Source organism: Arvicanthis niloticus, chromosome 15, assembly GCF_011762505.2.
Source record: "Arvicanthis niloticus isolate mArvNil1 chromosome 15, mArvNil1.pat.X, whole genome shotgun sequence".
NCBI classification, from domain to species: Eukaryota; Metazoa; Chordata; class Mammalia; order Rodentia; family Muridae; genus Arvicanthis; species Arvicanthis niloticus.
In genome coordinates, this window is record NC_047672.1 from 67,928,573 (window position 1) to 67,944,525 (window position 15,953).

At 41.1% G+C, this 15,953-nt stretch overlaps 1 protein-coding gene across 1 annotated transcript; it reads left to right on the plus strand.

Moving 5' to 3' along the window:
* Nucleotides 1–9,174: 9,174 nt before the first annotated feature.
* On the plus strand, nucleotides 9,175–13,974 carry LOC117720482 (uncharacterized). Its single transcript, XM_034518946.2, has 5 exons — nucleotides 9,175–9,475; nucleotides 10,590–10,749; nucleotides 12,153–12,296; nucleotides 12,949–13,132; nucleotides 13,706–13,974. Exons 1-5 carry the CDS (start codon nucleotides 9,175–9,177, stop codon nucleotides 13,865–13,867), a joined length of 951 nt encoding a protein of 316 aa, XP_034374837.1. The 3' UTR covers nucleotides 13,868–13,974.
* The last annotated feature ends 1,979 nt before the right edge of the window (nucleotides 13,975–15,953 follow it).

Below are 15,953 nucleotides of genomic sequence, written 5' to 3' on the forward strand. Positions count from 1 at the left end.
TGTTCCTAGAAAGGGAACAAGAGTCAGTGACCCACTGGTTTAGTGTCCCATAAAAATATTAAGCTAATAGCTAAAACAAAGATGCAAAAGCCCCAGTGTAGGCCCATGTCGGCCATGTACTTGAGGTTCAGTCTTGATGAGCTCCTATGGCCATTGCTTAGTTAATTCAGAGAGCCTAGTTCCCAGGTGTCCTTTTCCCTGTTATAATCATTGTGCCTCCTGTTCCACAGGAGGATCTTATGGAGGTGAAGGAAGCATGGAGGTAAATAGTGAGAGCCATGTGGAGAGGATCAGTGGTAGGGAAAAATCAGGGAAGAAGTTGGGTTAAGTTTAGAGGGCTATCTGAGACACTGCCCCAGCAAAAACCAAAGCCAAAAGCATTAACCTATATAGATGTCTCTGTGTCATTATTAGTAAAATCCAGCAGCACCCCAAAAGCCTTGCTGTAATCCCTGAGCTCTGATTAGAAGGATGTGATAGAGACCTCCAATTTATAGATTCTCTTTGCAAAATGTCCAGATATGGGTCTCTGCATCTGTTCACATCTGCTACTAAAGGAAGTTAGGACACTGATTTTTGATCATAACTGAATTTCTTTTAAAATTATTTATTTTTTTAAAAAAGATTATGAATGTTTTGTTTTGTTTTGTTCTAGGTCTAAGGACACCTAATCTCGGATTCTTACTCCCCAAAGTACTTTTAGAAAAGGGTTCAACCTATTAGATTAGGCTATAAATCAAAACAGTCATTGGTTGGCTACTCTCAAAAATTCTGGGTCCCCATTGCCCTAGCATAGACAGATTGCCTGGGCAAAACCTACTTAGGTCAAAGACTTTGTTGCTGAGTTGGATGTTTCTCTTTTAATAGCCTGCAGAGTATCATCCCTCACAGAAAATCTAGAATTTAGGGAAAAACCTCTATGTAGGCAGCAAACGACTTTTCCATGTTTAGTGCATTGTGTGGTTGTTGTCATCAGCAATGGATAAACTCTCAATTTGCAGATAACATTCATTCCTTTGTCTTAGCACCAGCCTGAGGTGTTTGGTGATTTCCATGGGACCCTCTTGCCAAAAACTCAAATAAATGCAACTAAGTTCTGCCACTGGATGCTTTTATTGACAGAGAAGATGACCAGTTTAGACTCTGTTTATCCCAGTACTAAAACTCCTCATTAGGAGCACCATTATACTCTCCAGAACATTTCCACTGCATTAGGTTTACAATCACCCAAATGGTTGCCCAATTCTTGCTATCTCCACTCCATCTCACCACTTGCATGGTCCTCCTTCTCCATCACATCTCCACTTGTCCCTGCTCAGCTGATAAACTCTACTTAACTTCTTCCTCCCAGTAAAAACCACAAGACCTTCTAAACCTCTGTTTCTCAACTTTCCTAATGCTGTTACCATTTATTTAGTACAGTTCGTTATGTTGTGGTAATACCCAACATTAAAATTGTTCTTAATCTTACTTCTTAGCTGTAATTGTGCTACTGTTAGGAATTATAATGTAAATAGCTCATACATAGGATATCTGATATGCAACTACTGTGAACTAGTCATTTCACCTCAGTGTGGTGTGGCTGTAGAAATGAATATTTGAGGTGGTTGTCTATAGCCCCTTGTTTTTAAATAACTGCAGAGTATTTTTATGTCTGTTCTAATACATTTTAACTATCAGATTCTATACTCAGGCAATATGAAGCCCAAGAAGGAATATCAAAACTTGAATAACTCCTGGCTTCTTAGGAGGGTAAACAAAGTACTCACATGAAGAAATATGGAGACAACATGTGGAGCAGAGACTGAAGGTAGGGCTGTTCAGAGACTGTTTCACCTGGAGATCCCTTACTTATATCTGTACACTCTGAGGGTGCTGGGAAGTACTTGCTGACAGAGGCCTGATATAGCTGTCTCCCAAGAGGCTCTGCCAGAGCCTGACAAAAACTTAAGTGATTGCTCTCAGTCAACCATTGAACTGAGTTCTGGTTCCCAGATGGAAGTCTTGGAGAAGAGACTGAAGCAGCTGAGGGGGTTTGCAGCCCCATAAAGCGAGCAACAGTGTCAACTGGCCAGACCCCACGGAGCTCCCAGGTACTAGATAACCAATCAAATGATACTCATGGAGGGATGCATGGCTCTGGCCACATATGTAGCAGAGGATGGCCTTGTTGGTCATAATTGGGAGGGGAAGCCTGTTGGGCCTGTGGGTGTTTGATGACCCAGTGTAGGGGAATGCAAGAGTGGAAAGACTGAAGTGGATAGGTTGAGGGGGGAGCACCCTCATAGAGTGAGAACTATTGGGATGAAATGGGGTTTCTGAAAGACAGTCCTGGCAAGGTAAAATATTTGTAATATAAATAAACAAAATATCTGATAAAAAATAAAAATAATTTTTAAAAACAAATGAACAAATAAAAAAAGTTGGAGATCTGGTATTTCTTATTAACAAACTGCAATGTCTAATATCTAGACAACATCTGTCTTATTGTCACTCAACCAAGCTGTTAAGACTCAAATTGCCAATTACATGCTCACTCTGGTCTATAGCTGCCCTCACATCGTGACCTCATGGCAATTCTCTCTTTTCTCTTCATGTGGCTTCTCTACAATATTCTCCTCCTACTGGTCCTTCTCTCTTACACTCCCATGTCTTCTGAGATCCCTGGAACTCCCATCCACTTCCTGACTGAATTTAGAGCTCCCACTCTATTCTCTTCTGTCCAGTGTATAGACTGATCAATTCTTTTACTAACCATCAAGTGTGATATAAAACCATTTTTATCAAACATAAAGTCTGCAGCCAGATGTTGGGGCATAGAAAACAGTATCTGAATGCGCAGAGCAGAAAAAGAATACCAAAAATTAATTTTCAGACATTTGAGATTCTTCTATTGAGAATTCCTGTTTAGAAGTTTACTCCCTTTTGAACAGTATGACTTGTTTTTGTCATATAAAGTTTCTTGAGGACTATATATATTTTCAATAAAAGCATTGTGGTTCTCCCTACAGAGTTGGTATATATCTTATCTTGTACTGAAGGATGCTGCTTTATCCAACTCATGGTGTTCTTACAGAAGCTTTTCTGTCTCATGAGGTACTATTGAATGCTTGTCTTTCTGAGTGCCTGAGCTATCTATGTTCTGTTCAAAAATTCTCCTGTGCCAATAAGTTAAAGGCTATTCCCCAACTACTCATCTAGGAGATTCAGTGCATCTGTCTTTATGTTGAACTCTTTGATCCATGAACTTCAGAGATTTTTCCATCTACTGATATCTTTGTCAATTGCTTGGTTCAAAGATGAAGTTTTCTTATCATACAAGTCTTTCTCTGGCTTGGTTTGATTTACCCCAGGACATTTTATATTATATGAGGCCATTTTGAAAAGTGTTGTTTCCTTGATTTCTTAGTTCATTTGTCATTTGAATAGAGAAGATCTAGTTATTTTTTTTTTTATTTTCCTAGAAGTGTTTATAAGCCATAGGAGTTCACTGGTAAAGTTTTATTGTGTCACTTATGCATACTATATCATCTACAAATGATGAAACATTGATTCTTTCTTGAGTCCATATTTGCTCAATTTCCATGAGTTTATAGACTGTCTGTTGTCTGCTAAATACAGTTTATACAGTGTCGACCTTATAAAATACAGGAAATTATGTAATTTTTTTGTATCTGTTGAGACTTGTTTTGTTTCTGATTATGAGGTCAATTTCAGTAAAAGTTCCACCTGGTGAATGAAGAAGTTACATATTTGTAGTTTATTTAAAATGCCAGGTAAATATCTGTTTAGGCCTTTTGTTTATAACATTTTTTGGATCCAGTATTTCTGTGTTCAGTCCTTGTCTAGATGACCTGTCCATTTGTGAGACTGGAGTATTGAAGTATCCCAATTTTGTGTGTGAGTGTCCCTAGGTTATTTAAGCACTAGTACTGTTTCCTTGACACAAATGTGTGTCCTTGTGCCTGGGTCATAGATGTTAAAAATTGAAATGTTATCTTGGCAGATTTCTTTCTTTGATAAATAAATAATGATCTTCCCAACTTCTTATATTTAGTTCTATTTTCTAGATTCTTTTGTTAGATATGAAAATGGATACACCTTCATGTTTTTGGTAATCATCCCACAGTAGTGCCGTCTCCTAAATGCTGGTGTCTTCTGCTGACACTAGGCTTAACCAATATCCTCTCCCAGGCTCTCCTCATTGTGTCAAACCTCAATTTCATTGCATGACCACTTCTGCACTAGGACAGCAACTGCAATTGAGACTTCACCTTCAACTATAACATTTTCAGGTTTCTCAAAGGTCTACCCTCAGCTGCTTCTCCTGTCCCTTTCATACCTTCAAAACCATTACCACTGGGTCATTCTTACACATTCTGGGTCTAGCTGCAGTAGCAGTCTATCCTTAGCTATCTCTGCAACAGATTTTCTCTGTTCTCTGAGCAAACACTTCCTAGAAGCTTTTCCCCTCAGTGGTTCTCACCTCCTCTTGATCACTGCTCATTTCTTTGCTCTTGCTAAGCAGCATCAATTGTTCCAGGAACCCCTTCTAGTCTTCACTCTAAAAGCTGAGCCATGAGGCTGAAGCTGCCCAGGTCTGCTCCTTGCTAGAACTAGAACATGCCCCCTTGTTCTTTTATATCATTACTGATTACTTTTTAAAGTAATTTCCTTCACTGCCTAAGCTTGACTGTCCTGAAATTTGCTTTGCAGACTGACATTGAACTCAGAGATCTGCATGGCTCAGTCTCCTAAATGCTGGGATTAAAGATATGGTCAAACATACCTGGACCTAGGTTTTGTACACCTGGAACTCTCTGTTTTCTACACTGGCCTTGGATTCAGAGAGCCCAATGCCTGTCTCCTGGTGTGTTTCACCAGGCCTAAAATAAAAGGATTTCATTGCCACTATTCTTCAAGGTCTGGATTAAAACCCTGTGCTTCCAGCCTCATGTTCTGGATGCCTAGTGTGCCCTCTAATTCTGGACTGTTTTTCATTCTAGATTTAAAGTGTAAATGAAAACAATAACCAGGTTATACCACCAAATATGACATAACTATTCCCTGTTCAACTGCAAATACAAATAACATATTTAGCTGTATGGGATGTTTCCATGAGATCATCACCCCCTTGTTCTGGTTATTCCTTTCAACATGGGAGTCAGCTCTTTTTCTCTTCCTAGTGCTCCTTTATTAACACACACACACACACACACACACACACACACACAGGCACACGCGTACGCGCGCACACACACACACACACACACACACACACACACACACACACACACATATATATATATATATATATATATATATATATATATATATATATATATAAATTTTCCACTAACTGCTTGCTAATCTCCATCATGACACTCTTCATGAGAATAAGCCAGAGGACCTAGGATTTGCTGGTCTTATGTTAGACTTCTTCGTTAACTTGATTAATCTGATTTTGATCACACTAGCAGTTGCCTCCTCAATCTCTCTGTCAAGGGCAAAAAGCAGCCATATTCTTCACAAACACTGACTCCAGGCCATTTACTGATGTCCTTCTCCTCTCAAATCCCTTGAGATGGGCTGCTATAATTTAAATCACTCTCAGCATAAGTATCTTCCATATTCCTACTAGGATGGCCCAAAAGCACAACTGGAAGCATTGCACCACATTCCAAATCCAAAGTACCCAACTTCACAATCTACCTAACAAAACCACCATCAGGCCTGTTACAGCAATACCCCACTAATGATACCAACTTCTTTCTTAGGATTTCCATTGGTGTGAAGAGACACTATGTCCAAAGGCACTTTTAAACAGGACAACATTTCATTGGGGCTGGCTTACAGGTTCAGAGTTTCTAACCATTATCATCATGGCATAAACCCTGGCATCATCCAGATGAGAATGACATTGGAGAATCTGATAGTTCTACATCTTGCTGTGAATTCTAAAAGGCTGTCTCAAGCATAGCCAGAGGGAGGTCTCAGTACCTAACTCCATGGTGACACCCTTCAGCCAATAAAGCCAGTCTATTTCAACAAGATCTCATCTCTTAACAGTGCCACTCCTTGGTCCAAGCATACTCAAACAACCACCCCCAAGATAGCTAAGACAATCAGGTGCAATAAAAAAAAAAAAAAAAAACCCAACTCGTGGATGTATCCTCATAGATGATTTAGAAATAAAATACAGAGCAATAGTAAAATCTTCTTTCACATGCATTTACTTATCACTATGAAAACATCTGTCATTTTGGTTTTTCTTTAGATTTTTAAAAATCACTTCTCCTATCTAATTAGCGTCATAAACGTGAGATCCACTATCAGCTGTATCTCTCATCCATTCAGCTCTTACTTCTCATCTTGCATTTAATGTCTAATCCCCTTTTCACATTCTGAATTAGTACATTCAAAAGACAACCTTAGAATTCATATTTTTTGGAATTTTAAATCATATAATGTTCTAATTTTTACTGATATCAATCTTTGCAAACAATCAGTAAAGAAATCTTTGTGAGTTATATACTTTTAGTTAGAGACTTGACCCTCTTTTTTGAGAATTTATCCCATTTATCTGAAGCATTTAATGCTGAGAAATGACAGAGAGCCTAGAGTTGACCATCTAATACAGTCTGGCTTCATAACCCAGTATATTTATCTATACCTAGCAATGTATCCTGGGTAATATCAATGCCACTTGCCCAATTTATTGTTTGGGAGTCATAGGTTCCTCTTTGCACAATTTTTATCATGAAACTGAAGACCAGCTTTCATTACTGCTGTTGACAAACATTTCTAGACTTGTGGATTACTTCTGTTCTGTGATCTCATTGAATATACCATCCATTTGACATAGAATACATATATACTAGAGGAATCAATGGCATTCTTAAGTCTACTAAAATCAAACATTCATTAAAGGATTCCATTTAATGGTTCCATAACCAGTGAAGTACTTTGTAGGGTGATATGGCACAACTGGATAAACTAAGGTTGTTTTTCTAACAACCTTGAGCCTCTCCCGCCCCCACTTTCAGGTTACTTATGGTCTGTTTCATTAGGTCTTTTTCAAGATGCTTCTGGCTGTGTCTGACTATTGTTCTTTTTCTTGTTTATACGTCTCTAACTTTCTTGTAAGGCTTTTTCTTATAGATCCACTTTTCAATTGAGCTGGTACATTAAGCCAATATGGATAATAACAATAAAGACAAAAATATCAATAAGAACTAATCATAATCAATATTGAATTAATTGCAGTGAAGTCATTTAGCTTTTCATTTTCTGCTTTCTATTTTCCTGGTGACTGCATGACATTACCATGATCAGGCATAGTCCATGACATCAACTGATGCTTCAAAGATGGGGAACAGAGATTGTGTTTGTTACCTGTAATGAGGGGCTCAAGCAATGGTGTTCAGCCTCCTCAGTGCCCATTTCACCTCACTCTGTCCCTGCAGAGGATCCCAAGGTGTGCACCCATCTGCCCCAGAGCCAGGTCTAGGGAAACAAATGCAGGGAAATAGTGCTGGTTTCCCACTACTCAGTGATGCTGGATTCTCCACCAATGCAGCACTCAGAGAAGGTAGAGATCGTCATAGGAACAGTATGCTAGCAGCAGTAGATATTACTCAGTTGTTCAGATACTGTTACCCACTTTCATGTGTTCTTAATGTAGACATAGGAAAGATAGAACAAGGTCCATAGAATAGAAACATTATTTCAAATCCTGCTCTGTCTTCTCAGAATGAAAGACTGGTAGGGAGAGAATAGTAACATTTTTAAAATAGACAAACACTGGTAGGTGTTGCTTGGATATTTCAAATTTGTTTTCTAAAACAGGGTCTTAGGTATACCATATTGTCTTCTACCTGGCTTGCCAGATTATTCTTAAACTCAGAGAATCCTGCTTCCACTTTCCAAAAGCTAAGCTTACAAATGGGGCTTCAAAGGACAGGACTAGTCATTGAGAGAGATGGGCTTTCTAATGTTGAGGCGAGTATACCCCAGTATAGCTATAACCATTTTTTCCATCTCTGCCACCTATTTCAAATTGGTGCTCTAATATGCCTGCTAATCACTGACATATAAAAATAACTTGAATAGAGCAAGGTAGGTCAGAGTGATCACATCATGTTATACTCTGTTTGATATTTGTTATTCTTACAACTTTCCAAAAAGACTTACATAGGACACATCAAATTAAGGGTCAATATGATTGTCATAATCTAAAATAGCCTGATGAGATTTGATCAATGAACAATACTTTCTGCAACTTCATCTTAGCTAAATATGGTTTTTTTATTTTGTTTTGTTGCTTTATATGTTGACAAACATGTTTGGGGCAATGGCTCAGTCCCCAAATTCTGAGCTATGGTTCTGACCAAAAGTGTGTGCACTCAATAAACCATCCCTGTTTCACTTTTATAGGAGTTTGTGTGGTTTGTAGGTTGAATCAGGAATCAGAATACAACATGCTAGATACTTGTTCTCTCAACCAAGCTGTGTCTATAGTATTGTCCTATGTACTGTGCCTTCCCCCACCACTACTGAATATTTTATTTTTAAGAAATGATCTCATGGTATAGCTCAGAGAGACCTGTGAGGAATCCTGCTTTGGTGACTTTAGCATTGTGAGGAGAGCCCCACACCCAGCCTCAGGGCTTTTTCTGTGGTGGCTACAATACTGAGCTTCCTCTGTCAACAGATCTTCAGACTCTTGTGAGCACCTAATATCTGCAACTCTCCCTCCTAAGGCCCTTGGGGTAACATTCAAATGCTGAGCACACAGCTTCATAACTACACCCCCTAATGAACACTAATTTTGCAACCTGTCCTGCGGGCTCTTCCTGGATGTGACTTCAAGCACCTATACATGATGATACAGGAGACCTTTCCTCCTCCCACATTCTTCCTTATGTGATTTTCAGCAGTTTTAATGGCTAATACTGCTGAATTATGAAAACGTGAGCTAGGATGAGACATTTCTGGATAAGGTCTGAAAGGAAACCCTCAGTTACATTCAGAAAAAATGACTTAGGTGTTTCTGAACAAGTCTAGAGAAAACTCTAGACTTTTCTGCCTTTGGAGAGTGGAAGTGCCCGATGGCTATGACCCAGGAAACACTCTTGAAAGGACACCTCAGCTTCCTCACTATACAGGGAGAAAATGAGCAGGGAGGCAAAGGGTGTTCTCCATGACATCAGCAGCCCCTTCTTTGGACATTCTATTGTTTCCTGGAGAATTCTTGGCATCCCTTGTGATGTCATCAGTGTTGTAGTAACCACAAGTGCACTGAGCTCTCTCAGTCAGTGTCTACAGCATATGTCCATAGACATGCTTTCCCGACTGAGGAGAGTTTTTGGAAGAGCAGCCTTGGATGGGATAGAAACTAGAGAGAGGCAGAAAGTAGCTGGCCTCTCATCTGGGAATAATGAAGGACGAAGGAGGTGGTCTTGGAGAATGTGGAGTAAGTCCTGGGAAAGGGATGTTGAGCTTCCTGCCAGAGGTGACCCAAGCTAACATTACTAGCAATTTGGGTACAGGAACTCGAGTCAATGGGAAGCATGATTATCAAAATACTTGAACATCAAGGATTTCAGAACATTAGTTTCTTCATCCCTTAAGGCAGGTGATGGCAAGCCAAAGCAGGTATTTTCAAACACTAAGTCTTTACTTTTACTGGGTTTTGTAGTTGTTACATGGGGACAAAATGAGACCATAAATAGTCACAGAGGGTCTAACCTATGCCAATTTATAAAAGGGTATAAGTGTACTTTACTTCAATGGGTTTTTTTTTTCATTTTTCTTTTCTTTCTTTTTTTTCTTTTCTTTCTTTCTTTCTTTCTTTCTTTCTTTCTTTCTTTCTTTTTTTAGGTTTAGTGGATATCTGACACTAGTACCAGAAAATGAATTGTAATCCTGGCCATAGCCTTATGTTCACTAAACTCCTATGACCTCGTCACACTGATAGTACCCACCTCAGCTTTCTGTATCACCTATTTTAGCTTCTGTATCACCATTGTGAGTGGCAGGCATTTCTGTATTGTAACCAAACACCTTTCAGTGTTGATACACTCAGACAGTGAACCTATTGCCAACTCTGGGGTGCTTAGTGTTTCATTAGGGGGAATAGACCAGTATGTTGATCATGGTCTCACCCTGCATGTATTTCAATCCGAACTACTGGGCCTTGACTAACAGGATAGGAGATCTGACCTTCTCCAATCACTTAAGTTCTTAGGGTTAGTTAGTTTTCCATCTGACTTGTGAGACTGCAAGACTGAGGGATCTAAAGCCAAGTTGCACCTTGTAAAACTGACAACAATTGGGGACAAGCTATCTCTGTGGTCATCATAAGCATGTGTAGAGAGACAAACAAAACACCTGGCTGTTTTCATCTCCTGCAATATATAGAGTGATGGGAGAGCTGAGATTCACTTAGGAGGCATCTAAAGCCTAGAGCAACTGTTTGTGGGGTCACTGGTTTCCTGGCATGGCCCCCTTCTGTTTGACCTCAGGGTGTTCTGCCTAAAGTCTATGCATTCTCTTGGGGCAATTTATTTATGTTCTTCTGCCTACAGGGGCTGGCAGACAGACATCATCCTCTGCAACTGTGCTAAGCAAGAAACAGGCCAAGAAAGAAGAAAAGAGGCTGACCAAAGAGCTGGAGCTCTGTACCCAGGAAAGAAATGAGCTGAGAGACCGCTTGATCTATGTCACAGAGGGATCCATGAACAAGAGGTACTCCTTGCTCCCAATGCTTTGGTGTCAGTCTGACATCTCCAATGTCACCCTCATCTTATCCTTTTAAGGATAAGATGTCCAACTCTATGTCCCTAAGTGCTTATTAGAGGAGAGGATGAATCTGATGCTCAGTCAGGAGTGAGAAGGGAAAGGGACTCTGCTGCTTCCTCCAATTGAGATGTTGAACTTGTGGTCTGAGTAAAGAATTCTGGATGGAGGCAGTGGAGAGTTAATACCCAGCACGCGATTGCAGAGTCCATGACAGATGCAGAGTGTTTGTGGTGACACTTTGTACTTACCTGGGGCTTAACTGGGGGCTGGAAGGTCCTGGCAGCAGCTGGAGGTACCTGGTCCCACACTGTTCTGCTCAGTGCTTGACTGGAAGGCCTGAACCTTCTGCCTGATCCTCTTTGTGTGCCTTATACTCTGAGACAGTAATGCTGAATGAATTTCTTCTGATTCTGATTGTGTGTTCTCTGTTGCTGTATCACTCTCTTTCTCATTCTCTGATTCTGTTTCCTTTCCTTGTCCTTGTGTGTGTGCTTGTGTGTGTACACATGCATATGTATGTGCAGACACAGAGTTGGTATATCTTTCCTTCCACTCTTTGGGAACTAGAGTTCTGTGCTTTGGCCTGTGGATTCACCTGTATAAGCCTTTAAGGTGATATGACTCCTGAGGTCTGGGGGGCCCTACTGTAAACAGCTGTCATGGAGATACCACTTTCTTTTGGAGAGGCAGAAGGATGCAGATACCTCTTTCTTTTGGAGAGACATGGAGTCTTACTGGTATTTGGGCTGCAGACATGATTAATTCTTACCTGCATTGGCTGTTTGCTGTTTGTGCAGTTGTCATGGATATATTGAAATGTATTATACTAGGTCTTCATGGGAACCTGGGTCCTGGTGTGGTAATGGGACCTATAAGTAGGAATGGGAAGAGGAGGCTGCAGGATCTTAAATGGTTTGTGTGGTACCATTTGTCTGTACATTTGTATCTCTTTGGCAGATTAGAAACCTGTGTTGATGTCCACTGTCATCTGTAGAATTATGTGTAATGAATGTCTCTACAATATAAGTGATCCAGAAATCCCTGTTTTGAAAATAGGAAAGATATAATCACAGGTTTCTGGTGGGCAAAGACCTGGGGCATAGTCCTTTAACCAGCTAGACCTCAAGTTCAGGCCAGCTGAGTGAAAACAGGGAGCAAGGCTACCCTCTATCGGGATGCCTAGCTTCTGCTGTCCTGGGGCCAGGATAACAAGTTTCCAAAGCTAGAGAAGATCCCTGTATGTAGAATGAAGAAAATGGCCTTCCAGGGTTGGGGTAGGACAGGACCCAGCCCGAGTTCCTGTGTTCCTAAAAGCCCATATTCATGGAGTTCTGTCTTCCTGGGACCAGACCCTATTACAGCCCAAATCCACTGTATGAGAAATTGAAGTTAAAGGAGAAGACGATCATGACTTTCCTGCACAAACTAGAGATGGACAACATTGAGTGCACTGAGAACTTTGAGGAGCACAAGAAGGAGATTAACTTCTATAGGTAAGTTGAGGGCATGGAGGCTTCCAGTTGTAGAATGGCCATTTCTGACTTCCTTTGATTCTGGAATGGAGAGTCTGCAGGTCTGGTACAATCTCTTCTGCTTTCTAGCCATCAGTGTACCTCGGGCCTTTGGGACTCAGTTTTCTTCAATCTGTAAGAGAATGTTAGCCCTCCCAGGGTTATCCAGGCATCAGAGGGAGCCTCTAGATAGCAAAGTAACCGGGTTCTTATGCAGAACTGGACCTCTGGGGCTCAGGCAGGGTTTTACAGATGTGAGTGGGATGGAATACATGGATAGAATGCCCTCGTCTTAGTTCTCTGGACCTACATTGACAGTATTTGCACCCTATTAATTGATGTTGCTGCAATACACTGGGCTTTCATGGAGATACCACTTTCTTTTGGAGAGGCAGAAGGATGCAGATACCTCTTTCTTTTGGAGAGACATGGAGTCTTACTGGTGTTTGGGCTGCAGACATGATTAATTCTTACCTGCATTGGCTGTTTGCTGTTTGTGCAGTTGTCATGGATATATTGAAATGTATTATACTAGGTCTTCATGGGAACCTGGGTCCTGGTGTGGTAATGGGACCTATAAGTAGGAATGGGAAGAGGAGGCTGCAGGATCTTAATATGCAGAGTGTGTTTTCAGAAACCTGCACAGTCGGCTCCTGTTGCAGAATTCCCTTGTAAAGAAGACATTGGTCACACTGAAGAAGGACTGCAAGGAATTACAGGCTGACTGGTACCTCCTCCAACAGAACTTGATTGATATGAACCTGAATTGTGAAGATGAACAGGAGGAGACCAGCAACCTCCAGGAACAACAACATCAGGTAGGGACAAGCAACTTATTCAGACTAATACTCTGATACCATTTATCCATTGGGACACTGAATTATTGGCAAATGTACCTTGCCACTCTTCTGGAAGCTACAGCCTAGCAATGATAACAGATGAATTACATGTGACAAACTTGCATGTCCTCATGATATGCAGAGCATTTAGAAAGTTCTGGGTCTTTTAACAGGAGTTATGCAGGGGGCATGTGACCTCCCAGGTAGGAATCACCTTGCAGGGAGTAAAGCTAAAGGCAAATATCAAATAAGTGCTTCTCATTGTCAGTGGTCTGGGTGGCATGTGGCCTTCTCCTTCCTGCATCCCAATGAGGTCTCTTCCCATTGCCCAGTTTCTGGTTTACACTGATAGAAGTCTGAGTGGTGGCTTGTTCAGCCCATGTGTTTGTGAGTTTTGCTTGATATTTTGGCTTGCCTGCAGATTTAGTAACAGTAGTTTTAGTTGAATGATCCATGTTGACATCTAGTTGAGGTGGTGGGAGGCAGCAGCCTGACATCTGACATGCAGGTCCCCAGCAATCTTGTGTCTTAATAAGTGTCTTCCTCTCCCAGGTCTCAGAAACTGCAAGAGAGCTGGAATTGGCTATATCCCAGGAAGAGAGCCTCCTGAAGAATGAGTTGCCACCTCAGGAGCCCCCTGCTGAGCTCCAGCCTCAACAGCCAGAGAGTTCCTTGGATGAGTCTCCTTCCTCACAGATCATATCTTCAGTGTAAATAGGCCCAAACCATGCAGCCAGAGAGACAGCCTGGCTGATTCAGGGTCTTTTCCTCTTTCTTGTGTGACCCCTTGAGAGAGAACAGAGGTGACTGCAGTACCAGCAAGTGCTCAAGAGGAGAAACAGGCTGTAGTCTGTGCTGCTAAATGTGCAGTCAGGGAATGTTTCTTAACAATTTTTTCTATTAGAGTTGTTGAAAGTTTTGTTTTTCATGGTTTTGTTTTTCTGTTATGTTATTGGAATATTACATGTTTTTGTTATTGGTTTTGATTTTGATAAAGATTTTCGTAGTTTATATTAACTTTCATATTAAAACCTGTTTTTTAATTTTTTCTTGTGGATAAAAGGTAGATTTGTAACTCTTGATACTTTGTTTATTTTATTTACTCTTTCTTTTATATCATCCTGAGTGAGACAACTCAGACCCTAAAGGACACATATAGCATGTACTCACAGATAAGTGCAATATTAGCAGGATGAAACTAAGAATACCCACAATACAACTCACAAACCATATGATGATGAAGAAGAAAGAAGAGCAAAGTGTGAATGCTTCAATCCTACATAGAAGAGAGAACAAAATAATCATGGAATGTAAAGGGAGGGAGGTACCTGGGAGATAGAGAGGTGGAGAAGGGTAAAAAAGGGGGTGCAGGATCAGGTATGGGGAGACATAGGAGAAAATCCACAGGGTCGGGAAACTGAATAAAAATATGTAGGAGTGGGTGTAGGGAAACACTAGACAGTCTCAGACGCCAGGCAAGCCCAGGACACAATGAGGATGACATTAGTCAAAATACCCAACATAAGAGATAGAACCTAAAGAGACCACCTCCAGCAGATAGGCATAGCCCCTGGTTGAGGGATGGGGGCAGCTACCGATCTCAAAAATTTTAAGCCAGAATTGCCCCTGTTTAAATGAAACACAGGGACAAAAATAGAGTACAGACTGAAGGAAAGGCCGTCCAGAGACTGCCCCACCTTGGGATCCATCCCATCTGCAGATACCAAACCCCAACACTATTGCTGGTGGCAAGAAGTGCTTGCAGACAGGAAACTAGTATGGCTGTCCTCTGAGAGGCTCTGCCATCATCTGACAATGACAGATACAGATATTCACAGCCAATCATTGGACTGACCTCAGGGACCCCAATGGAAGAGTTAGGGAAAAGACTGGAGGAGCTGAAGGAGATTGCAACCCCACCAACTGCAAACCCAAGAGCTCCCTGGGACTAAAACACCAACCGAAGAATATTCATGGATGGGTCCGTGACTCCAGCTACATGTGTAGCAGATGATTGCTTTATCTGCTATCAATGATAGGAGAGGCCATTGGTCCTGTGGAGGCTTGATGCCCCAATGTAGGGGGATGCTAGAGGGGTGAGGCAGGAGGGTTGGGTGAGTGGAGGAGCTCCCTCTTAGAGGTAAAGGGGAGGGAGGGAGGAATGATTGAATGGAGGGTTTGCAGAAGGGAGACCAGTAAGGGGGACAACATTGAAGTGTAAATAAATAAAATAACCAATTAAAAAAGAGAGATGGGAGAAAGAATCTCAGGTATTGAAGATACAGTAGAAGAAAAAACATACATCAGTTAAGAGAATGTTAAATCAAAATATTTCCTAACCTCTCCCTCCCCCAATTTCAGACAAATCTGAGAAATTATGAAAGATCAAATCTGTGAATATTAGGAATAAAGGAAGGAGAGGAAACGCAGGGCATGGTAAAAGGACTTTTTAAAAACCATGTTAATTTTGTAAGCACACCATAGCATCAGTGTTAGTGTGAGGCCTCCAAGCCTCCCCTTGAGCTGTATACCAATTTGGGTCTGTCACTGGACTGCTTTTCCCTCAATCTCTTCACCATTTTTTGTTCCTGAAGGAAGCTGAGGAGGGCAACCCCATAGGAAGTCCAGCAGTCTCAACTAACCTGGATCCCTGGGATCTCTCAGACACTGAGCCACCAATCAGGCTACATACACCTGCTGATATGAGGTCCCCAACACATTTACAACAGAAGACTGTCTGGTCTGGCCTCTGAAAGAAGATACACATAACCCTCAAGAGACTTGAGACTCCAGGGAATGA

Excerpts from the sequence above, each read along its gene's own strand:
- LOC117720482 (XM_034518946.2), top strand. The coding sequence starts at position 9,175 with ATGAGCAGGGAGGCAAAGGGTGTTCTCCATGACATCAGCAGCCCCTTC. Across the intron at positions 9,476-10,589 it reads GTGGTCTTGGAGAATGTGGA|GGGCTGGCAGACAGACATCA; the intron begins GTAAGTCCTGGG and ends TTCTGCCTACAG. Across the intron at positions 13,133-13,705 it reads TCCAGGAACAACAACATCAG|GTCTCAGAAACTGCAAGAGA; the intron begins GTAGGGACAAGC and ends TTCCTCTCCCAG.